Source organism: Mesitornis unicolor, unplaced genomic scaffold, assembly GCF_000695765.1.
Source record: "Mesitornis unicolor isolate BGI_N332 unplaced genomic scaffold, ASM69576v1 scaffold22038, whole genome shotgun sequence".
NCBI classification, from domain to species: Eukaryota; Metazoa; Chordata; class Aves; order Mesitornithiformes; family Mesitornithidae; genus Mesitornis; species Mesitornis unicolor.
This window is the reverse complement of record NW_010201430.1, coordinates 4,861-29,190: the sequence shown is the minus strand read 5'-3', so window position 1 is coordinate 29,190 and position 24,330 is coordinate 4,861. Positions and strand designations below refer to the sequence as shown.

At 35.7% G+C, this 24,330-nt stretch overlaps 1 protein-coding gene across 1 annotated transcript in view; it reads right to left on the bottom strand.

Annotated features, from left to right (window-relative positions):
• Positions 1-267: 267 nt before the first annotated feature.
• AK7 (adenylate kinase 7) overlaps positions 268-24,330 on the bottom strand; it is a 24,245-nt gene continuing 182 nt past the window's right edge. The window contains exons 2-18 of the mRNA XM_010190084.1: positions 23,682-23,864; positions 22,499-22,607; positions 21,242-21,336; positions 20,379-20,489; positions 17,576-17,659; positions 17,191-17,279; positions 16,579-16,669; positions 15,387-15,464; positions 14,641-14,790; positions 12,965-13,093; positions 11,846-11,987; positions 10,252-10,380; positions 9,182-9,241; positions 7,117-7,314; positions 3,029-3,249; positions 882-1,040; positions 268-306 (exon numbers count right to left, since the gene is read on the bottom strand). Of these exons, the coding sequence (XP_010188386.1) occupies positions 268-306; positions 882-1,040; positions 3,029-3,249; positions 7,117-7,314; positions 9,182-9,241; positions 10,252-10,380; positions 11,846-11,987; positions 12,965-13,093; positions 14,641-14,790; positions 15,387-15,464; positions 16,579-16,669; positions 17,191-17,279; positions 17,576-17,659; positions 20,379-20,489; positions 21,242-21,336; positions 22,499-22,607; positions 23,682-23,864 (2,067 nt within the window). The remainder of the gene's footprint in view (positions 307-881; positions 1,041-3,028; positions 3,250-7,116; positions 7,315-9,181; positions 9,242-10,251; positions 10,381-11,845; positions 11,988-12,964; positions 13,094-14,640; positions 14,791-15,386; positions 15,465-16,578; positions 16,670-17,190; positions 17,280-17,575; positions 17,660-20,378; positions 20,490-21,241; positions 21,337-22,498; positions 22,608-23,681; positions 23,865-24,330) is intronic.

Sequence of the window (24,330 nt, the reverse complement as noted above, 5' to 3'; positions counted from 1 at the left end):
CTTGTGGTTCACAGTTTCAAACAGGCATATGAAATGCAGATGCGTAAATGTCTTAATCAATATGTACAGTAACTGATACTTTTGTGGAAGGAATATTAAAAGCCCAGTACAACATAGTAATAAAGTATGAGAAATAAAAAGAGACATTGCATAAAAATCCTAAACAAAAATAAATCCAGAAACAAAGTATTTTTATTTAAAATGCATTAGGAATGTTCTCCTTTCCTACTTCACAATTTTGACAGCTGTTAGGATTTGATGTTTCTCTCATTCAATATCAGAGCTGTTCCTGAAGAGATATTCTGCCTATAAATGGAAGAGTTTCAAAGTTACACTGATTTTCAAGTCTCCAGTTTTAAAATGTGTACAGAATAACAAAAAAATAGTGGATAACTTTGCTTGAAACAAAATTGCAAAATGTATTAAATGGCTCTAAAATGTGATTTCTGGCAGACATGTCACAGAAACGTCTTCCCCACAAACAGCATCCAAAATACCATCTAACCCATCCTCCCGCTCGGTAGCAGTCACCCCATCTCCTTCATGGGCAAGAGAAGGAAGTGAGCTATTTATGACAGTATTTGTCACTTCAGGAAACAGATTCTGGTAGTGATTCTTGTCCTGTTACTGTTTAGCAAAGCTGGATTATGCCCTTACCTGATACACAGTATCCCTCAGTCCCATGAAGTTGCTGGGTTTTTAGTTTTCACAGTAATTACTGATCACCAGAACTGCAGATACTATCCATTAATTAACTGTCATCATGACAGTGGGGAAAAAGTATTCAGGTCCTTATGTTAACAGAGACTCTTTGGATCTATGTGAATATTTTCATTAAGCTTTTTCAAAGGTATTTAAGAAAAAAAATGTAAACAGCTTACCAGAAAATCGACTGGATCATCTGGCCTGATCCTACAGCATTCATTTATCCCTCGCAGAAGTGTTGGCATGACATTCTGCATTAAATAGTTTCGCAGTGGAATGGACTGGGCCTCCAACAACTCCTGCTCTTGTCTTTTCACTTCCTCCCGCTCTTTAGTCTACAAATAATGAACAAAATCATAAAGAATTAGGGTTTAACGTTTACCAAATAGCACTTGATTAAATAATAATGGTGGCCTAGATAATAAATAGTGTTAGAAACTGTGGGCAGAACTTTAAAACTCACAACTTGGCAGGAAAAACTGTGAACTGACAATTAAATTTAAAGCACACGGCACACTGAGGACAGATTTGAGCAGGATGAGCACTGAAATAATCTCCCTAGTAAAATTGATACACTTCTGTCTCTTTAGCACCTAAAAGGAGGTTTATTCTGAAGTCTTCCAATGGTCCTGTTTCTAGAAAACATTTGGCAAAACGATTGGAATACACTGCATCACTTCAACAATTAGAACAATTGCAAATGCAGATGGTTTCTTGAGAGTTCTTTGACCTAGAGGCAAAGGAGAACATTTTTACTCAGTAGGGAGCCCTGACTCCCTAAGTAACTGTAAATCATGGAGGGTTTGTTTTGGTTTGAGTTGGTTTTTTTGTTTTGTTTTGTTCTGTTTTGGTTTAGCACTTAACAGTAGGCATACTTGCAGTAGTTTTACCCAGAAGATTACTCAAAAACATTTCTATTGTCCTCTCTTCTCTCGTTCTATTCTTCAGTAGGCTGAGTCGTATATAGAAACAGCAAGCAGATGATACTCTGAAAAACGCTTTTCTGTACTCAAGGTATAACACAAAAGCAATGTTCTGATGTGACCAATATACCAATAGCTGGAAAAGATGTTACATTATTCATTCAGTCCAGGAGTGCTATTGAATAAATCCTGCAAGTGGTCTTTGGTCACTTTACTCAGAGACAGCAGCTAATCTACAGCCTCAAGGTCAAATGAATAGTTGCTTTGATTTCCTGAGCATCTGCCTATTTAAAAGGATAAACTTAGGCTCGAATTTGATTTAAACACCTATTTTAGCTTTGAATAATACAGTCTGCTTTCTTGAAAGTTAGATGGCTTTGGACTGAATATAGCTAAAAATGCACTAACTATCCTTAGTAGTCTTTTAGACAAGTTTGCAGATAGTACAACATGCTATTTAATGCCGAAAATATGCGTAAAGATAACAAAGAAAACTTATTTACAAGCTAACATCAGAGCACTGTAAATGCTTCTTTAAAAGTGAGTAATTTCAGAGTATTATTTTCCCATAAATGTGTATGGGCATTCAAAGGTAAGAAAAAGATTTCTCTGTGGAATGATCAGTTTGGTTTTAAACAGCTCTTAAATGAAGAACTGCCTTCTGGTGAAACAACCTGACTTTGGGTGTGAACAAGAACATTCTTATAGTATTCATTTCAGGTTATTTACCTAAAATGTCCTTAGGAGTGGCAAAGTAAATAAGGAAGAAGCATCACGTGCAAATTCTGTGAGGTCAAGTAGCCTAAATACCAAGTACTTGTTAAAGTATTAGCAAACAAAAGCATCCTTCAGACTGCATCAGATAGTCCTCACTGAACTGAGGACTCAGCTCTCAAAGGTGTTTCTCTTGCAGGCTCAGAAACCTGAAATTCTGCAATGCAGACTGGAATATTGAACGGTGTCGAGTTAAAAATCTTGTTCAAAAGTGATAATTAAGACTTGGTCAGCTGCTTAGAATTAAAGTGAGTAAAATGCAAAAGTCAGTCCCAGAAGACTGGTTATGGAAACCCACCACTGATTTCAGTAGGTATTTAGAAATGGTAAAATAGAAGAGCTACAGCAGAGCAACAAGAATGGTATCACAGAAGTATTTTAAAGCCATGCTGATACGAACATGAAAAAAAAAATCAAACCCTAAGTCTACAATCAAAAAGATACTGTAATCTTTGGACTGGGCCTCAGAATGCACTGTGAGGATAGTCTAAGCCAGATCTTAAGTGTGATATAAGGAACTAGAGAATATTTGCCACACTTTCCAAGTGTATTTACATAACAGACTGCTGCAGGCCATCTAAACCACATAAATAATAATGATTTCCCAAAAATATATATTGACCTACCCACTCTTCCCAGTTTGCCATCCTTTCAGCCTTTTCTTCAGCTTCTCTAAGCTCTCGCTCAGCTTTTTCTTGAGCTTCTTTGATAAGGCTTTCCTCAGCTGCCTGGCGGTCCAAATTCTCCTTTTCTTCATCTGTCAATCCATAATTCCGAGGTTCCCCAACTTCTTTGACAATCTCTTTTACAATAAATCTGTTCTCAGGATCTTCAACTTTGGCTACATCTGTAAAACAATACGAGAGGCTTTTGTCAACAATGCCTTTCAAGGCATTTGTCAACTATAAATGGACATGAGTAAGTAACGGCAATACATAAAATAGAGGGTGTTCACGCTGTTTGAATTTTCAAGTATAAGATGTTGTTTTCAGTTGCTTATTTTTTATTGTTACACAGAATGAAGTTTTCTACATCTGATTTTCTTCACTAGTTTCAGCTAACACAGTTTGTCTCTTTAAGATGAGGTAAGGCAGAAATATTTTAAAATATTTTTTAGAACTATTCTGTTTATCAGTTGCAGCTTGCCTACGTTTTGAAGTGTGAAAATGAGATCATTTACTATCAGAGATGTTCCTGTCACTACCCTTGTGTCAACTTCTCCAGATGCATAAAGCCATCAGCTTTTGACCTCGTCCGCCCGCAGGTTACACAATAGGGTGTTAGGATTTGGCAACAAACTCCAAAGTTTTCACTCATACAGGTTTACAAATACACAGACCTGTCTCTAGTTGAACTCTTACTGTGTTATATCTACAAAATAAATCTGTAGTTTCATGTAGGAGCACAGTGACTGAGCAAGACTGTATCTTTCATTTCATTCCTTTTTTAATGACTGGAGGCTACTTGCATATTGAACTTGCAGAAAAAGATGGATAAGAAAAAATACAGAAAAATCAGTACTGTCTCCAGGGCTTTCTGGGTTCTGTATGCATTCAAGTGTGGGGAGGCATCTGGCAGAAAGGGTATAAAAATAGGCATGAAAAAGAGGAAGAGTGGGCATTTCAGGTATCCAGAGAATACAGAGAGAAAGGGCTTGCTCAGGGGCTGGAGATGTAAAGGCACAGAAATGGGTAAGGAGAGCACACAGAGGAAGGGGAACAACCAGAACAACTAAAATGCAGAATTGAGATGAGAACCCAGCAGTCCCTACTCAACAGTCCTCTATTTTATGAAGTTGTTTTGAAAGCCATTGGCAAAGCATGCTTCCCATTTCTTTCTCATCACTAATTCAGACAGAAGACAGCTGTCCACTACTAACGCCATTATTCCAAGAGTTTAAGTGTTTGTGATTTGGGCCGTAAGTCCAAATTCTGCTAATGAATTGAGGAGAAAGCTAAAGTAATTCTACATGATAAAACTTCTTTTACAGCTTCATTCAAAAAGTCAGGGATTGCAGTCCTGAATTAGTCCAAATTAAAAGAATACATTTTCTGCATCAAGCAGTCCATGGTTTCTGCAATTTTATCTGCACCTGGATATACAAATTATAGTGAAAACCACTTTTCTAGTCATTTAAGTATTGCTAAGTGCTCTCTCAGCATTGAATTTGATGTCTCAAAGACTTCATTCTTTTCTTAGACAGCCAAGAAGGATTATAATGAAAATATTACAGCAATCATAATTACCTGCATTTATCTTCAAAAATAAATACCTTTTAAATAAAAAATGGTGTTAGCACTGACACTAATTGAGAGGAAAGATCACCAGAAGAGGCATTAATAAATTAAGATCTTCAATGGAAATTGCTGTTATAACTTTAATGTGTCTTTTTGTAGATGATATAACATGCCTGTGTCACCATCCCCAATTTGCAGATGAGAAAAACAAGACACAAGATAACTGACTTGAAGACTTCATGCAGTGAGTCACTGTAGCAAAGTTGGGATTCCAGAATCTTGAAGCCCACTCCTTTGTGCTATTCATATTTCAGACTCAGAAAAAAATAATAATCATAAAAGTAATTCATAAAGCCATATGTTTTGATTTTCTAAAATCAAGGTGGAAAAAAGATTAGATTAATTTGAGTCAATATTTAACAAGTCAAGCCCAGTTTTTCAGCCATTCCCCACTAAATTCCTTCAGAATGTGACTAAGGAAGCAGTTGGCTCTCTGCTTCAATCTGACACTACTTGATTCTATGGATCTGATAAACCAAAGTAGAATTGAGGGGTATTTGCAGTGCTGAAGATTCCTTACTGAAGTTATCTTTGTAATGTGTTCTTACCATTTTACAACAGAAAGCAAGCTTTATGCTTGCATACTTCAGTGGGTAACAGTCAGTGATGGGAATCACTGATTGAGGTAAAGAGGCAGGGATCAGGTAAAGAGGCTGCTCCTGAGATAAACAGGATGTAAAGACAATGCTCCTTCGAAGATGAGACTCAGCACTACAAACTGAACATGAAAATCATCTGGAAGTCACTGAACATCACAGCTGTGAGATGTCAATAATTAAAATTAGTAGGCCAATGAATTTCCTTATTTGGAAAGGACTACATTTAAGAGTAATCTTTGGCTTTTTCTTAGCAGAAAACACTGCAATATTCATGGAGTGTGCATGTCATAAAGTATGCACTTTATAGACCCCACCAAAATAAAACATGGTCTTGGACAGTGCTGCTAGTTGCATATCCAGAAGCATATGAGATAAGAGTATGATGAATTGATGATATCAGACCTTAACAGTTACCATTTCTAACATTTATTTTCTGTAGCAGAATTACCCCAATTCTAAAATGATTATACTAATACACTGGTTTTTTCCACTTCTAGGCTTCCTAACAACACACATATGGTATTATTCTCAAGATAATCTCCATGACTGACATTAAATAAAAAAACAGGAGATCAGTTATGACCGAGGCTGTTCAACAATGAACTTCTCATACCTCACCTCAAATGGACATTCCAAATATCAACTGCTTGATTTGAGTTGCAGGGTTTTCCGCTTGTTCTTTCTTTTCTTCCCTCCAATTCCCACCTCCCAAAGAAGCCATTTTTCTTTAGAATGCTGTTACCCTGATCTTGTTATAGTCACAAGAAAATTCTGGCTGATTAAAGTAGGTATTTGTTTTAGCAGTAGAGCTAAAAGAACACTTTGACCTCTACAAAGTTAAGAAGGGACTGCGAGATACATGTGTGCAGGTGCTTGCAGAGGGATATGTGTATACAGGTGCTTAGAAAGGGTACGAGAAGAATGGGCCATAACTTTTCTTTTCTCTCTATGTCAAAAATCATATAGGGGCAATCCAATGTCTTATGTGGGGTGATAGTGGAGAACCAATCAGGGTGAGGGGCAGAGTAAAAGGTGATCATCTCATGCACACTCGTATGATTTCACTTTGTTAAAAATGTATAAATAGGCTGTGAAAATGTGTGGGCACTGGAGCACAATTAGAGGAGCTACCCTCTGTGCCTCCCCAGCGCTGGGAATAAAGAAGTGCCTGCTTATCTGACACTGCGTAGATAAGTTTCTCTCATCGTGATTGCGACCCCGTCAACAATCTGACCATTTTTGAGTAATCAGATTATAGTAATCTTCTCAAGATTTCCTCAAGATCACAATTTTCTAGAGAGTGTGTAGGAAAGACAGATTTTCTCACATACAGGTACAGTGCAAAACAGGTTCAGTCCTACCCTTCCACCTTTAATTTTTAGTAATTTTCCTTAACGCTTCATAATTTACAGATTACCAATATATTGTCATGGCATCTGAGGATATGTTTAAAGAAAAAATATAAGCAACTATAATCTTGAAAGTCCATGAAAATATACTGCTACACCAGTCTGGAAGGATGTCAGTGCAGAGGTCTGTAACCTAAGTCAGAAAATGATTTTGAACATCTAGCCTACAAAGATGAACAATTAAATTGATTTTTTAAAACAAGCTAACTGCATGAGAACAATTCAGAACCTTTATGAGTATATACATATTTTTGCAGGTATATAATTAAATGTTTGTCATATATGTATTCTGCAACATTAATTTAAATTATTATTTATATATGTACACTTATATGTCCTTCACAAGTGTTAAATTTCTAACAACAACAAAATTTATTCATATTTTATCTACTATTGTATTATTTCATACCAATAATCTGAGGATGTATTTCAAGTTCATCAAAATAGTTGAGAACAGTCTTATCATCCGTGTTTAAATCTCTGAATGTATGTAGAGATTGCAGGAACCGGTCCTGGGTGTAATGAGTTCCAGCAACAACTTTCTCTGGCAGATTTATTATTCTGTTTATGAGGAATTCATCAGATGCAGACAAAGAAATAACAAATTCTGTGAAGAAGAATACATTATCAGCACCTATATATTATTGTTTTTCCTCCTTCTTACCGATTTTCAGTTATTTTCAAACACAATTGAACATAAATAGATGTGAATTGTATATATCTTTATAGAGAATTCAATTATCAAACGCTTATATTCAACTTCTCCAGTCAGAGCAACCCAACAGTAATAAGACATGTCTCTAAAGAAGATACATGTTCCAGTTTCACCAAACACTTTCTTAGCGCTATCAACAAGACTCTTCTTGCAATAGGCAGCACAAAAATCTTAAGAACAGCAATGAAGTATAGTCCAAATTTTCTGAGAAAGACATCATACAACTAATACATGTAATAAGTACAGGAGGAAAAAAGTTCTTATGAATGGTGCAGCCAAAGCAGCAAATAGCACTGGAAAATTTAACAACTCCCTTGTTTGTCAAGTCATCCAAAGTCACCACACTGTACTGTGACTTTTAATCTCACAAATAAAGGTGTATCTGCTGAATTAAAGTTTGAGTTTTTTTAATTGAATAGTAGATTAAAGATACTATGCCACCACATTCCATAAAATTTAGTGGCAATGTTATTTCAGTACTACTGGTAGAAATAATCCATCTTTCAAGGATCCATAAAAAAACCCCACCACCTTCACTTCAGAAGCCTCACATTTGTAGCTTCATTAGGCTGAATCTTGCAGTATATTAACTCAATAATCAATTTGTATTTATTAAATATTACTTCACATAATTTATTAAAGTATATTCTGATACTTCTCTTAATATGATTATTCAATACTACTGACACCTGTTAATTTAGCAAAACCAAGAAATCATTTTTCTGATATCAGAGAGAGATTTGTAGAATCAAGACTCAGCTCTCCTCCCAAGTCCACCTTTCCCCCAGAAAAAAAATCAGAAATACCCAAAATAAACCCAGGAATAGTTTCCTAAGCCAACAAAAATCCTTTCCGGACCGTTCTGTTCTCTAAAACAAGTTTTGTCCAAGGTTGAAAAGGTATCTTCTTAGAATGGAAGTCCTTGCTATGGGAGAGAAAGTGGGACTTCTCCAGCCCATCATCATCATTCATTCACATGTCTTCTTTTGAAATGGAAGCTAAAAGTGGTTTTGCTTATCAATAACAGAAATTATTTACTTCAGAAATCAGCAGCTCGTAAGTGGTTATAAATTTGGTAGCAGTCTGATTTTTAAATCAAACCTTTGTCCCACTCATGGAAGTGCAAGGACTAAGGAATTTTTCAGAAATTTCTGAATTTTCTACACTTTCACTGCAGCTGGTAAATTATCATTTACTGAAACACTAAGTATTTGAGATATTTAATCTTAATACTATTTAATCAGACACATCTTGTAATGCAGAATATGCCAAATGTATTGTCTGAATGTAAACAAAACTTCCAAAGAAATCAAGAATAACAAAAACACCATAGATGAAAACCACTGTTTTAATTCCCAACTTAACTGATGCATTAAAATGAATTTGGTTCCAACTTTCCAGGTATCACACTAAAGAAAAGCTAAATTTTTGTGAAATGCCAAGTTCAGGAGTTCACGTTTATTGCATTAATAACTGTTGTGATCACAACAAAGGCAGCCACTACTATTCTCATCAGCCAACAGTTGATGGTATTTTCACAACCAAAAAAAAGAACAAAACATCCACAAACTGAGCCAAAATCTTCCTTTTGATTAACTGTTCACTTTCAAATAAGAGGGCAGCAGCATTACACGAATTAGTTATTTATTTTATGGTATATTAAATGTGAACAGATGGGGTGATATTTTAGACTTCTCGTTGGTGGCAGCAGTATTTGAAAACTTCTCTGCTTACTTAAAAAGAAATCTATCAAACTTACCAGGTATGATTAATTTATCGTATTTAGGTATTTTGCCTCTAATTTCTTCTTGACTTTCCACTAAAACAAAAGTAAGAAATTATTGACATTTCCATTTGAAGCCACAATATCATTATTTTTGCTAAAAATGTGACCAATGCAAGCACAGCTTTGTCTATATTCAAATAATACTAATTTTTGGAACTCTATCTAATCTAGACATCAGTTTAGAGAATTCAATAAGTAATTCATGCTGCTGGCCACCACGGAAATCTACCTTGGGTGACTAATAGTTGTTTGTCTATAGAGCAGAAGTGTGCACAATGTGTCCCAATTTAAAACTGCTGTCCTGACCCTGGCTTCTCCTCCTGCCAGGCACATTGTTCTCCCAGAAACAGAGATGAGGCTGAGAACAGCGAGTAGAAATGTTTTACAGAAGCATGGTTAAAATGCTTTCTGTCACTAAATGTTTGCAGATCTGAATGGTCAGTAAAACTGCCCGTAGAGCATCAGCTGAGCATGACCATTTACAGCCTAGTATATCAAGCTGAACAAGACACGTTTTCTTTCCTTCAAACCTCACGATGAACGTGTGGAGATGATTCTCGGTCTTAATGCATGGACAGCGCTTGCTCACAATTTGAAATGTATGTCGCAGAGCTTCTCTGAAGTCGAATCTACTGTAGCTGATCTAATATACCCACTCTGATCTGACTCACAGAACAGGTATTAGTGCCCTGGCTGGATCCCTTCACTAAGCAGCCCTTAAATATTATGAAGAAATTCTGCCTTAGAGCTTACTTGAAGTGGAGTAGACCAACACAGAAGCAGCAAGCATCCTCCATATTTGTGCATTTACTTAGTACTTTGCTACCAAAGATATCCTGAAAACTATTTTGTGCTTAAATTAAAGAAGATGCATTACAATTCTTCTCATATTTTAAGCAGCGTGTGAAAACAACTTTGTTTTGTGTCCTGCACTGCAGTCATTACAATGCAACTAATATGGCACTAAGAACAATAATGATAACAACAAAATTAGCAGCAATAAAAACAAAAGCAGCAATAAAACCAATAGCAGCAGTACTTACTATTAAAAATCTCTTTTGCCTGGTCATAGCTCTCTGGGAACCCATCTAAAACATATCCTTGATTCCTACAAGGCATAGATTTGAGCTTATCCTTTAAAACTCTAATGACAAACTGATCATCTAAACGACCTAAGGTACAAAGAAGGTTAGTTGGTACATAGTTTATGGAAAAGAGGTGTCTGAAATAAATTATTAACGTTTTAATTCATTTATCAGAGACACTTCCATTTAGACCCTAAAAATCTATGTATCTTAAGTTACTATTTGTACTTTTCATGTTGTCGGCAATCTATGAAATACAAATATTTAGCTATAAAATAAAATTCCATTTGTGTTTACAAGGACATGAAAATTAGAACTTGAAGATTACTAAACAGAAAGGGTTTTTTTAGAATAATGCAATCAGATAGTAATAGATGCAGCAAAGAAATATTTATAGAAAAGATGTGACAAGGCAATAATTTTCTATTTACAGTTAACAGTAAGACTTAAAAATAGTCTCACAAAACAAACATGAGATAGGTTTTACAAGTTTCATTTTCAGATTAATAAATTGAGATATGAAGTCGTTTATTAACTCGGCCTATACTGTTGAGCAAATATGCAGGATTAAGAAGTTTCGTTTGACCTGATTTTTTATCCTTCTGCAAACTCCAGTTTCCTACTTTATTTTGCTTTGGCTTTTAAAAGCATTAAATATTTAGAAACCATTGTAATAATAAAAATTGTTATGCTTTTTAAAGGCATTATTATTTTAAACAACAAAGCAAAGCATGCAGAAGAGATGATGCCCCAGATCTCATTACTGAAGCTTTTGGGTGAGTTACAAGTTTATTGCTTTGCTCGTACACAACATCCAAAACAGGTAAACCTGTAGTGATAGAATGCATTATTTATGGGGGATCACTTCAAAATTCACGGAAAACGTTGGGCTCTAAGTCAAAAACTACACGACATTATTCAGATTTAGATGATAAATGGCAATTTTTACGGAACTTCTTCAATCTACAGAATTTAAAAGTCCACACAGGCTTCAGTAAATAATATTTACTTTTTAAAGATGATGAAAATGAGGTATAAGGTACTTAAAAAAACCCAGAATCTCTTGTGACAGTGCACTGATTATTTGTCTTACTAGAATACTTATCTTGGCAAATTTGATGAAGATATGCTTCACTAACCTTTGACTTTACATTATGTGACTTATGCTCCCTGTTCTGAGCAGAAAACTTGATATTTAAAAAAAAATCTGGCCAAAAATCCAGTGCTTCTGAGTATAGCATTGTCATTTATATATCAACTTATAAGGTAAAAACTTATATTAAATGTATGAAAAAAGTAGAAAGATGGAACTTCTACATTTAACAAAGCACCACAGTATTTAAAAAATACATCACTTTTAATATACCAGGTATATAATGTATAATGTTAAACATTGTATTTGATTTTAAAACAAGGAACATACAGACAGAGCATGATTTTTGCTTCTAATAGGAAGTAGAAGTTCTAAAGTACAAATTTATTTCCTCATTTTCCTTTTGCATAGGTTCACACTAGTTAACTAAATCCCATTTTAGTACTTTGTATTTCCTACCTGCATTGAGCTCCATGCTTTCTTTTATTGCATCTAATAACTCTTGTGCTTCTTCTACATTTTTGCTCTCCTCCTCTTCATCATTTTCTCCCTCGTCTTCCACACTGTCAGTGTCCAGTTCTTTAGAAGCCACAATTTTTTCCTGAATCACGGAATCACAGAAGACAAGATCAGAAATAGGTATAGGCTCAGAAATTCCATAGCCAATTTTCTTTTCTACACAGATGTAGGAAAAGGAAATTAAACCAAACAATTAATTTCACATGGGCTCCTGAAGAGTGAGATACTGAGCAAGCTTCAGTCTCTAAACAGAATTCAGTGCATCCTCCAGAGGTGATCAGTATGTCAAAAGAGATTTCCATTCTAAAATAATGGAACTAAAGCTAATTTTTAAATGATACCAAACATTTTAAAATCAGAGAAATTAAAATAGCAGAGTCATAGAATCATAGAATGTATTGGGTTGGAAGGGACCTTTAAAGGCCATCCGCTCTAACTCCCTTGCAGTGAGCAGGGACATTGTTACCAGGTCGGGTTGCTCAGAAACCCATCAAGTCTGACCTTGAATATCTCCAGGGATGGCGTCTGCACCACCTCTCTGGGCAACCTGTTCCAGTGAACTGTCACTCTCATATTGAAGAACTTCTTCCTAATATAGATCCTAAATCTACCCTTTTCTAGTTTGTCCTATCGCTACATGACCTTGCAAACAGTTCTTCCCCAGATTTCTTATAGGCATCTTTCAGGTACTGGAAGGTTGCTATAAGGTCCCCCCAGAGCCTTCTCTTCTCCAGGCTGAACAACCCAAATCTCTCAGCCTGTCTTCATTGGAGAGGTGCTCCAGCCCTTTGATCATCTTCATGGCCCTCTTCTGGACCCAGTCCAACAGCTTGATGTCCTTCTTATATTGGGGGTCCCAGAGCTGGACACAGCACTGCAGGTGGGGTCTCACCAGAGCAGAGCAGAGGGGCAGAATCACCTCTCTCGCCCTGCTGGCCACACTTCTTTTGATGCAGCCCAGGATGTGGTTGGCCTTCTGGGCTGCAAGTGCACATTGATGGCTCATGTCCATGTATGGACATTATAAAATAATAGCAATATTAGAAAACAGCAACATACCAGATCTGCTACTGCTTCAGAAATCACATTTTTTATCTTAATGTGGTGTAGCTTGTAGTGTTTGCAGAGCAATTCAGCAACGGTGGATTTGCCAACCCCAGGAGGACCATGAATGTAAACTCTGAGAGGCTGGAAAAAAAGATAAAGATATCATTCAAACAATATGGATGTTTTGATGTGAAAGGAACAATTTTTTCACTATAATGAATAGGAAATAATTATAATTAAAACACAAAAGATACTTTAGCTTTATTAATTTATTTATTTATTGCTGAATATCTCTCTTATCATCCACGGGCTTTGAGTAACACAGTTACTCAATTTAAATGTACAACTTTACCATTGGAGAAAAAGCACATTTCTATTTAGTACATTCACAGACCGATTTATAGTGGCACTATTGGTGTCTCAATGATGAAAAGACATAAAACACATAGATAGGATGCAGTGAATTTTACCATACACGTACAATAGCTCTGTTTCCCAACTGAGACAGAGTTGCTGTCATCACAATGGTTATTTTGACCCCAAAAATTTCAGATCCATCACAATCTTAAGATATCAGCAATTTCTCATTTCATCCTACCTAGTCTGTGAATGAGTAAACGTAATTAAGATTCCAGTATACGCTCATTAAATATATTATTTAACGAACTCAAAATCATGCATCATTAACTGCCTTTCTTAATTCAGTAAATCTGACAGTGCAAACTCTGTAAAGTCAATATTGTAGCAACAGCGACAGAGGTGTAGCAAGCCTTCCCTCTCCTTGCTGCCAGCTATAGCCTTACCCCTCCTTGCCACTTGGTATGTCTATATTTTATACTGAATTTTTGGAATTCCATGCATAAGTACTCAAATGCAGTCGTTCAGCCCAAACAGAGATCTAATCAGATCCTTTCAGAGTTATGCATGGACTTTTTAATGGACAACCTTGAACGACAGTAGTTGTATTTTATTTTACACCTCCTAACTTTTGTTCAAAGTTTGAACAAGATTCAGACATGCTGAACAGCTGTATCATACCAACCAATACCTGAATGTAGCAAGCATTCTTCTACACTTTTCAATAACCTTCCCTATGCTTTTGAATAGAGAAGTTCTAAATATTTAACAGAAGAAACAGCAAGTTGCTCAGTAGTACACAATGCAACAGGGTACAATAACAGTTGCATCACAATTTAATATCCTGACACACCAAATGTGATGAAGGACACAAAATTCTCACTTAACGACTGACTGTTATAAAAAAGGTTAAATAAAAGTTACACTTACTGTGTTCTTGAAGCAAAATACATCAGAAATGCCATATATTGCATACAGAAACTAGTTTCAGAAGAGCAGCTTCTACATCAGGAGTCTTATTTCCATTTACATGGTTTCAGTTATAAAAGAGTTATATATAGATAAGAGTTATATATATATATATATATAAAAGTTATAAAAGGGTTTCAGAATAAAAGAATTAAAACTTATTGATTATTGTTTTAATCCATATTCTCTCTTTTTTAGCCTCTTCAATTTAATTTTCAGTTTTTACATTAACTTATTTTGCATCTATGTCAGTCTTCCATGGATTTTTACTTAAAGAAATTAAAGCTTGTGTTTACATAACAATTTCTATTGGGAAAAAAGAAGAAAGCAGCACTTTAAAATAGCATACACCAAACCATTACCAGTAATCCTCGACTTTGCTTGTATTCCTTGACAATTTTTTCAATGTTCTCCACCAGTCCTGTCTCAGCAGCCCACTTAATGTTGAAAGACTCTTTCAGAAACATGGATTCCATTCGCAGGTTTACAAGCAACATATCCAAATGCATTTGCTGAGGGAGCAGAGCTACAGTTATTTACAGGCTTAAGCTATGCATGTTAAAAGAAAGCTGTTACCTTACACTAGAGACTAGAACATGAACCATTAAATAATCATGCTGCACAATACAAAGATTTCATATAATTGCAGGGAGTAACTTCTTTCATACATTTATCAAGAATCAACTTAAAAGTGCCAGGGTTGTAGTATGTTTATTTCTCCTGTGCACAGTTTATTCCAGATAAATAGAGGCATACTACATAATTTATGTATGTTGCATTCACCAGCCTTAGTAGCACCTCACTGGTAACTTTTTTTCCTATTTTTATCATTTTGTGTAGGTTCTGTGCTCCAGCATGCTCAGTGCCACAGAGGCATCAGTGCCTCACTGATTTTCTAAATCATGCAGTAACTCCTCAAAATAGCCTGTTCCATGATGGTTACATTTTAGTTTGTGTATTTTCTAAATTTTTAGCCACTGTATTATTTTTAGGTTTTATGGTAAAATTTTTCTGGTGGGAAAAAAAAAGAAATTATGTATTTCATGATATTATACTTTTAAGTTTACACCCTCTCCTTAAGTAATAAAAGGGGGAAAAAAGTACTAACTGTTAACTCTTTGCTCAGGAATGCATTTTCTTTTGGAATCTTCTCAATTTTTCCTGGTCCAACATTTTTACTAATACACTAGAAAGAAAAAAAGAAATAAATACACTTGTCAGATCAGATTCTTAGAAAAAATTAAACAGGACTTCTGTGGATAAAGCATGCTTTAAATTTTATGTTACATTATGCCTGAAAAACCAATATACTGATTTGAAATAGAGCAAAGAACAGTATATTAACTGTAATGTTAGTATTAAATACCTTTGTTTGCTGTATAATTCCTCTTTAGTAGCTGCAATAAGAAAACCTAAACAACAACAGAAACTCATCAAAAAAACCCCAAAACCATAGTAAAGTGTTCCGAAGCCCTTAAATCTATGTGCAACTTCCTACTGCTTAAGATCTTATATGGCTAATAATGTAAGTTTCAATAGCCTCTACCCTTCTCTAAGGATTTTCAAGGTGCTTTGTGTTCATTTTTATATAATACTCTTTCTTATGTTTGATCACACATGCAAAACTTTGCTACTTCCACAGGAATGGTGACTAATTGCATTATAGTCACTTTTAAACAGAATGGCACTTCAAGTATTAACTTTCCAGTGAGACCCTGTATATTTACCCAAACCAAAACAAAGGTGGTGTCTTCTCATGAGCTCCCTAACACACTGTTCCATGAAATACTCTTTGGCACAACCAAAAATACTGGGCTGCTAAATTTGGTCTTTAGGTAACATTTGCTCAGTCTACATGAGCAGGTCTCCTATTATACTGTATGAGCTGACTTTCACTATCAGTGTTTAGTTCAACAGTGTCATCCAGAATGTTTCTAGACTTAATTACAAAATGCTTGGAAAAACAAGATACATCCATACAAAACAAAGGGAAAAACATCTTAAAGACTGTGAATATCTAATTACACTACTGGGAAACCCGTAACAATTCACCAAAACTTTCTTAGGTAAAATTTCTACTTAAGTTAACAATAATACTGCAAAAGTTGGTTCTGGAAAATCAGGTCCAAGTAATGTATTTTGTTCAAAGGATACAAGTCTTGGAGGATTTCAAAATAATTTTCTATGTCTTTTATTTCCTGAATTATCTTGTGTAGACTTAGGAACTTCTACTTCAGAAAAAAAATGTATAGTTTATGAAAATTTAAAGATATCTTTAAAAAAAGAATAAAATCTATTACCTTTATTAATTCTTGAAGAGTGTGGGTAGATACATCTACTGCAAGTATATAGTAAGACCTTGGCTTGTGCTCTGCTACATTTTGTAACACTCTGAAACATAGCAGGGGCTGCTGGTTAAGAGAAGCACTCTGGGCTTTCACTGCTAAATGCATTTCAGAAACAGTACAAAGAGTCTAAAACCTTGCACAACTCTTCAGTGCATGACAACTTCATATATATTCACCTGAATAAAGAAGCACAGCTAGATATTTTATTGGGAAAGAAATTGAAAGGATAAAAAGCAACATCTGTAGAAGACATTAACCTAGCCTGCGGTAGAGTCCACAGTTCATTTCCAGTTCTGTGCCACTTAACTGGTAGGACACTCTAGACTGAGCATTGCAAGTCATTTCTTAAAATCTTAGCACTAGTGCAACAGTCAGATAAGGTTTCCAGAGGGCTTATCTAATATTAATGAAACAAAAGTTTCCGTTTGACTCAGCAAGAAGGGCCAAAGAGTGTTCCTAAACCTACCCACCCCAATTTAAAAGCACCAGTACTCTAATAGATTTGGATTTTTTATCTAGCTAGGTATCATTTCTTGTGCAGGGGATTTTTTTGTTTTTACTTACGCTGCTAAATCAAGAACATGAATGGTTGGAATAAAATTTTTTCCATCTCCAAAAACAGGTATTGCGGGAGTCTCACTAAGCCAACTTTGCTGAAAACACAATAGAGAATGAAGTGAGGAGGAAAAGGTTATGACAGACATCTTCTCAGTGTAAGGTACATATGCAGATACTGTTCGAAAACTATGAAAAAACATAAAAAATATATAGAGCCAAAAATATGGAAAATACTTCCACTGTAGCTAAAGCATTTGAAAGGGACCAAATAATCAGTTTTGTTCACAAAAGCATTATGCTTATGATACCAAAGCTACTAAAAAGGTGTTCAATCCCAGTGCAGTTTGACCCTAGAAATTAAATAAACCTTAAAAAATAGTTTGATGTCTACCTTAAAAAAGTAGTGGAAGATTCCTTCCCCAGCTCCATATTGATGTCCTGAGGCAACAACGTAAGTTGAAAATTTACGTTTGTTCTGTGAAGTAATATCAACAAGAAAGTTTTTATAAAAATATGGTACTACAGATGGGATACTGGCTTACCCTGAACCTTGACTACTTGTGTACTAAACATACAAATTGTGCAAAGTATATTACTTAAAATTTGTAGATAGATCAATTGTTGCTTCTCCTGTAGTTTCATAAGTCATATTGCTAGTACTTGCTTCAAAAAAAGCATTTCTCAACTCAATTGAATGCAACGGCTTGTTAGTAATCACAGGAAGCTCTAAAAACAGAAGACATCACAGGTGGCAGAAGAGCTCCCACACTTGTTTGCTTGGGTAGTACCACGACTGGAGCGCTACCCTAGGAGCAGCAGCTCCCAGGATGGCTCTGGACAGGCTGCAAACCTGCCCCAGGAGAAGACGGGCTGTAATTGCCATCCCCCAGCAGGAAAAACCTGTCTCTTATGAAAGCACAGGAGATGTTATTTCTCATCTTTCCTAAGAAGAATGTAACACACGGGATTTTCTTCCAGTTACCTTGCAGTAGCTTCTGCAGTAGCCACTTGTGGAGACAAACCACAGTTTTGCACCAAGTGCTATACTTCACCAAAACACAACTCTCTGAAACAGGTCCAGGTCCTCTAAAAATATCTGTTTAGTGTCACAAGACACACACATGAGAAGGTACCACTTGAGATGACTTGGATATACTTAATGTAGAAAATAAGGCAATTATTGGGCAAGGTCCAGTTGCATGCAGCATGTCCAGACATGAGTGAAAACCTCCAAACTCCTGTGTAATATTCATTAAATCCACTAGATGTCACATTGTAGCTATTATAACCAGTTCCAGGCTTTGGTTGTTTTACGTTGCTTGTTTTATTCTAATAAAATGCTTGAAGTGGGAAACAGGTCTAAATTGATGAATGCGGGAATTGCGATGCCACTGAGGACAGAGCTGGCAGATGAACAGCTCTTCTGGATGTGGTGGGCAGATGTTTCTCCAGGGATTCTGAATTTGGCAGGACCCCAGTCAGTAACTTCTGAGAAAAGCTTCACAGCCCAAATGTCCTGCCACAGAGGTAGAGGTAAGAAATTGCTAGTGGCAAAAAGCAAAGACTTCTAGCTCACAACTCTTGCTGAATTTTAAGCAGCACATAGGTGGGATATACACTAACTCAGAGGAGTGAGGTCTTGCTTTAAGCAGCAACAGCCATTAAATTGAACTCTGAACTGATACCAATTTGTTGAATATTCAAGTTGTTTTATAATGTCCTGCTACGTATTATTCCACTGTCTTCTCATTTAGCCTGGCAAACATTTAGAAGCTAATTATATTCATAACTTTGTTATGTAGCGACTCAGTGCTTTGGACTAGTCAGAAAAATGGAGTCGATAGTTCATCTGGGTGCTACTGGTGGCAGAAGTTGCTGAGAGGTTTGGTGGACACTGTTTACGATCTTCATATTTCTAGCACCACAAGTATGAAAGTTATTCCATAGTCTTATAACTCCATGTTAGCACAGTAAAAGTAAGGAAAATTTACCACTGATTTTCCAAGGTGTAGACCAAATTTTACTGGCATTCTGTACTATTACACCCATGTTAGAATAGAATATAATTTCTTGTGCTATTTTCTCAGAAGAGCATAGAATGGCAAGTGTATACTCAAATCAGAGTGAAGGTTTTTTCTCTCTCAATAATTAGCCTGAGAAATTTCTGCAATGGACACTAAATTATATTTACCTTGGGAGACTGCTAAGGCACAAAGAGAACGACCAAATGACACCTTCACCATACAGTGTATTTCATCGCCTTCCAGTCCTCTTTCCTAACCTTCACAGTACTCCATTGTTCATGACAACAGCATCCAATTTCTTGACTTGTGAAGCCCAATCTGAGCCACTGTTGGTATTTATTTAATAATAGCTCTTAAATGCAAAGAGAGGCATGGTGTTCTCTCTAGTAAGATTAATAGTCTAATGAGGTTGAAACAAACAAAACTGAAGGAAGTTATTTTAAAATACATATAAAGTGGTAGCATATATTCTAGTTATGCTGGGTCAGCTCTATGGCCATGATTTTTAAAGTGAATTATAGGGTGGAATAAAAGTCAACAAAATCCCTCTGCTCCAAGAGCACAAACTGTCCAGGAACACGCTGGGTGTGGCCAGAACATCGTCTGTTTAATGAGACATAATATTGACATAGCTTGCTAATATTTAAAGATGCTGCTTTTCTTTAAAACTACATTAATATCCCTTTTGTCTACATTCTTTCAGCCTCAAGCCTTACCCCACACAGGCCCCAGCTTTAATTGTCTCTGATACACCCAGTGAAACAATGCATTTTTAAAGTAGGATAAGCATGATTTACTCACTACCTAAGGAAAAAAGACAGAATGTGGGCTTTGTGTTAGGCAGACACATCTCAAAAGACATTATAGTCTTCTCCTCTATACTTGCTATTTATTAATAATTGATGTTATTCAAATTTATCAAGAGAAAAACATACTCTTAAAGTTTATTCAAATTGTTGGTAATTTCCATTACTAACATAATGTCCTGAGTAAGAAGACCAAACAACCTATTTTTCTTGCTATTTATTAATAATTGATGTTATTCAACTTTATCAAGAGAATAACATACTCTTACACTTTATTCAAATTGTTGGTAATTTCCGTTACTAAGATAATGTCCTGAGTAAGACGACCAGACAACCTATTTTAGTAAAAAAGTTCTCTACATACAGTTTTCCCAAGTTTGAGAATGAGTTTTTCAGCATTTATGTGATCTATAAAGTTAGGATGACACTTTCTTCTGTGATAATCTTCATCAGTAAAAGGAATCTCAGGATCTTCCTATGAAGGAAAAAATGTGACTGTTACACATGTCTTAAAACAGAAAAAGAATTTATAGGCCTAGACCATTAAAATTAGCTCTTAAAATATTTTAAAAATATCTTTTAACTTTGTTTTCATTTGAAATTCTTAAAATTTCAGATTCTGGTACTTGAGGTTCAACATTTTGAAAATGCCAATAGTAAAGTTTCAGTTTTCACAGTAAAAGATCTTTAACTACTTTTTATATTTTTAAAAACATGAATTTTTATTATATGTAGCATTGCACAAGCTTGAAAATCTCTTTCTGTAGCACTAAATTTAAGAATTGCAATAGCATACTACAAAGCATCCCATATGGTTCCTGACAAAACATATATAGATACAAAGAAGTACTAATTTATCTGTCTGTACACAGATTTAAATATGTGTTTCATTAAATATGTAGTAAATATGGGAGTTTTTATGACTGAAGGAGAGTGCATACTATGGTTAGCATAGGTCTTATCTTTGTCCAAGCTGTCCCTAATGTCTGCCTGTATCATTGTAGCCAGGACCTAAACTTCTCTGTTCAGTGGAATAAATTTAACAATTTTGGCAGTAAGTAGTGGTTCAGGGTGAAAGTACTGTGAGAAAAAACACACTTGTGGACACTAACTTTATGAGCTATTGTTGAGGCACATCCTGAAATGCTAATTTAATTGAATTTAACAAATATTTTCCATTAAATTGAAATGTTTAGTTTAAAAAAATTACAAAATCATATTACTCACAAGGTCAGGAGGTTTGCTATTTGCCCAGCTCATTATTGTTGAAATAAGGATGAATAACTTCTGTGTCGCAAAATGCTCTATTTCCTTATGAAGGGCTGTTAAATAAAAGTAAAGGATTTGACTTATTGTAAACTGTAATACTAAAACTGTATTTCTGCTTTTGCATAAAAGTCCTGTACAGACGTTTGTACTACAATGTTCAGTGGGATATATATTTTTAGGCAAATACTCTTTGTTTGGGTTGGTAGAAAATAAAAATAATAAATCAAGAAAGAAAACAAATAGACAAATGATAATAATAAAGAATCAAAATTATTGAGAATCTACATAATCTCCGTAGAGCTACATATCATAGGGGAACAAGAAAAGAAACAATCTATACCAGGAAGTGATTCATCTTTATTGACTGCCGAGATACTGACAGAAAATAAAAGTGTGGTCTCTTCGTGACTGAAGCAGAAAATCTACAGAATTCAAGTAAAGGTTCCTTATTTTAATTTAGAGCAAAATAACTAATTATGGGTCATGTTTTGTTGAGTCCTCTAAAACTTATGATGTTACCCAAGTATTTACAGTATAAACAGGAAAGCATAATTTAGTTTAACTATTATAGAATACCAGGTTGGACGGGACCCCAAGGATCATCTAGTTCAAGGTAAAAGCATAGTTTAAATGAGATGAGTCAGCACCCTGCCAAGCTGACTCTTAAAACTGAGCAGTGTAGGGGAATTCACCACTTCCCCTGGGAGATTATTCCAAATATCATACAAAGAACAATATTGCACTGTCACCATAAAAAATTTCCAGACACCCATTAGAATTTGGATATAACAATTGGGATAAAGTTTCAGAATGACTCTTAGCAGTGTTTTCTGTTGGACTTTTAAGACAAAATATGCTTAAAATAATTATATAAAACATTGAAACATTATTTGAATGTCACAGGAGCAAATTTTCTACCCACCTCTCATAGATAAGATGATGGTTTATAGTTATTTAGGGAAATAACTGCCTACACAAATATGTCATTTAAAGTGTTGGAACATCCCGTGACAGCTTCTCTGGTGTATGAATGCTAGAGTGCATTCCCCAGTTCCTTGCTAATTAATTGAATGATTCACGCAGCAATTCTCCAACAAGGAACCAGTTTTATATCACAGTAAGCTATAAATCCAAGATAATTTCATTATACAGTTATGGTAAATTTTGATGTCTACATAGCAACCGGTTTGCTGTTCAGTTGATAGCTGTACTAACCAGAAGCAGCCCATGTTGCTTCCTCAATTTGATTTGCATCTTCAGCGATATTATAGAGAACAACCTCACAGTCAAGCAAGTGTCTTAAGAGCTCTTCTCGAGAAGATACCTGGGGAAAAAAATAGTTAGACTCCGATAATTAAAAAAGAAAAAAAGAAAAAAAATCCAAAATTCCTTTTCTTTTCAAGTTGAACCTACTGATAGAATGCAGTTTTCTAACAATAGAACGTTAGAATAATTCATAAGATTGATATCAAACTTCATGTCAGACACAAGTAAGGTAATCAAATATAAATTAAATGCTGAAACTTCTAAATTACCATAAGCATTAATATAGTTCAAAAAGATGTACAATTTTTAGTGGTATTTCAGGCTTCATATTTGCAGTGCAATTGTGAGTATCAAAAACTATCTATGACTCTTTCAGGTATTTTAAACAAGGATCAGCTGGCAGAACGGAGAAGACATTAAAAAATGTCCATTTCCTTGCATAATAATAACCTGCCATTTTCATTAATGCAGACTGTGCATCACTTGAGCAAGTCCAACAAACACTTTGGGTCAGAGCAGCTCAGCTGCATAGAAGTTTAAAACAAAATTTTCAAATGTTTGAAGAGAAACTGGATAATCAATGCGAGACAGAGGCAATTTTAGTTTCAGAGAACTAAAACAAGCAATAAACAATCCCATCCTTCAAAGCAAGCCTCCTTTAGTTAACTAAGCTTTGGACAAATCTTTGTACAAAGATGTAGGCATTCAGAAAAATTAGCTGCTAGTAAAAGCTGCGATTTCAGTGAACAGTTAGGAAGAGAGGCACTAACTTTGATTAAAGGCACCACTACCTTTAAAATGGTGATAATAGCCATAGAGGAGACAAGAGAGACTCTTGAGGTGTGTGCAGTGAGGTAAAAACCGCAGACCATCAGGATAGATGATATCCTGTCCATAACTATATTTTTTTTAAAAAAAATGTGTTCTGAGTCTGAGTTCCTTCCTTTTACAATTTGTTTTATCAGACATAGCAGGGAGGAGATAACAGCATGCAGGAAGCAGAAAGGATAAAATGCATGTATACAGTTTCCAGCAGCAACAAAAGCCCATTTTATTAATGCAGCTCATTTTACGTGACTTGCAGTATTTCTAACATTGTCTAATGGCAACCTGAAATAAGACTCTTACTTACTGCATATGTTTCCTCTGCAAAACCCAGTTTACTCTCTGGATTAGCAAGGGTACCCACTATTTGGTAGACTTCCTCTGTTGACCTACTAGAAACTTCAGCAGCTGAATTATTTTCATCTTCCTCCTCTGCTGCTGCTTCTTCTACATTTTGAAGCGATGTCCCAACACCACATCTGGATAAATACTGCAATGTACAAGACAGCATTTGCACACAAATCTGTACCGAATCCTACACAGCTTCTCACAATCTTGGGAAGACACCAATGGTGTTACAGGTCATGTAGCTCAGAACACAACTTCCCTTAGAGCAGGAAAATGGTCTGGACCCCTCAACCTCAGTTGTAATGTTTTGGTTTGTGTCCTATGCCTCAAAGTCAGAGGTGTTGGTGAGTCCCTATATGACACCTCTTCTCTGCAACCTAGCTCCTCTTGGGCAGGCGTTACCTCAGAGAGATGTCACCTCTCTCCACAGCGATCAGCTGCTGCCTGAGGTCTCCCCACCTGCTTTACCCACACCTCCTGCTCCTAACTCTCTTTTTTAATTCTTCTTCCTATCCTAACTCCATCTTGGCCCCAGTCCCTCTCCTCAGCAGCTATCTTAGGTGACCCCAGCTACCCGGCCGGCTTCCCACCCGGCCAAGCTCCCTGCC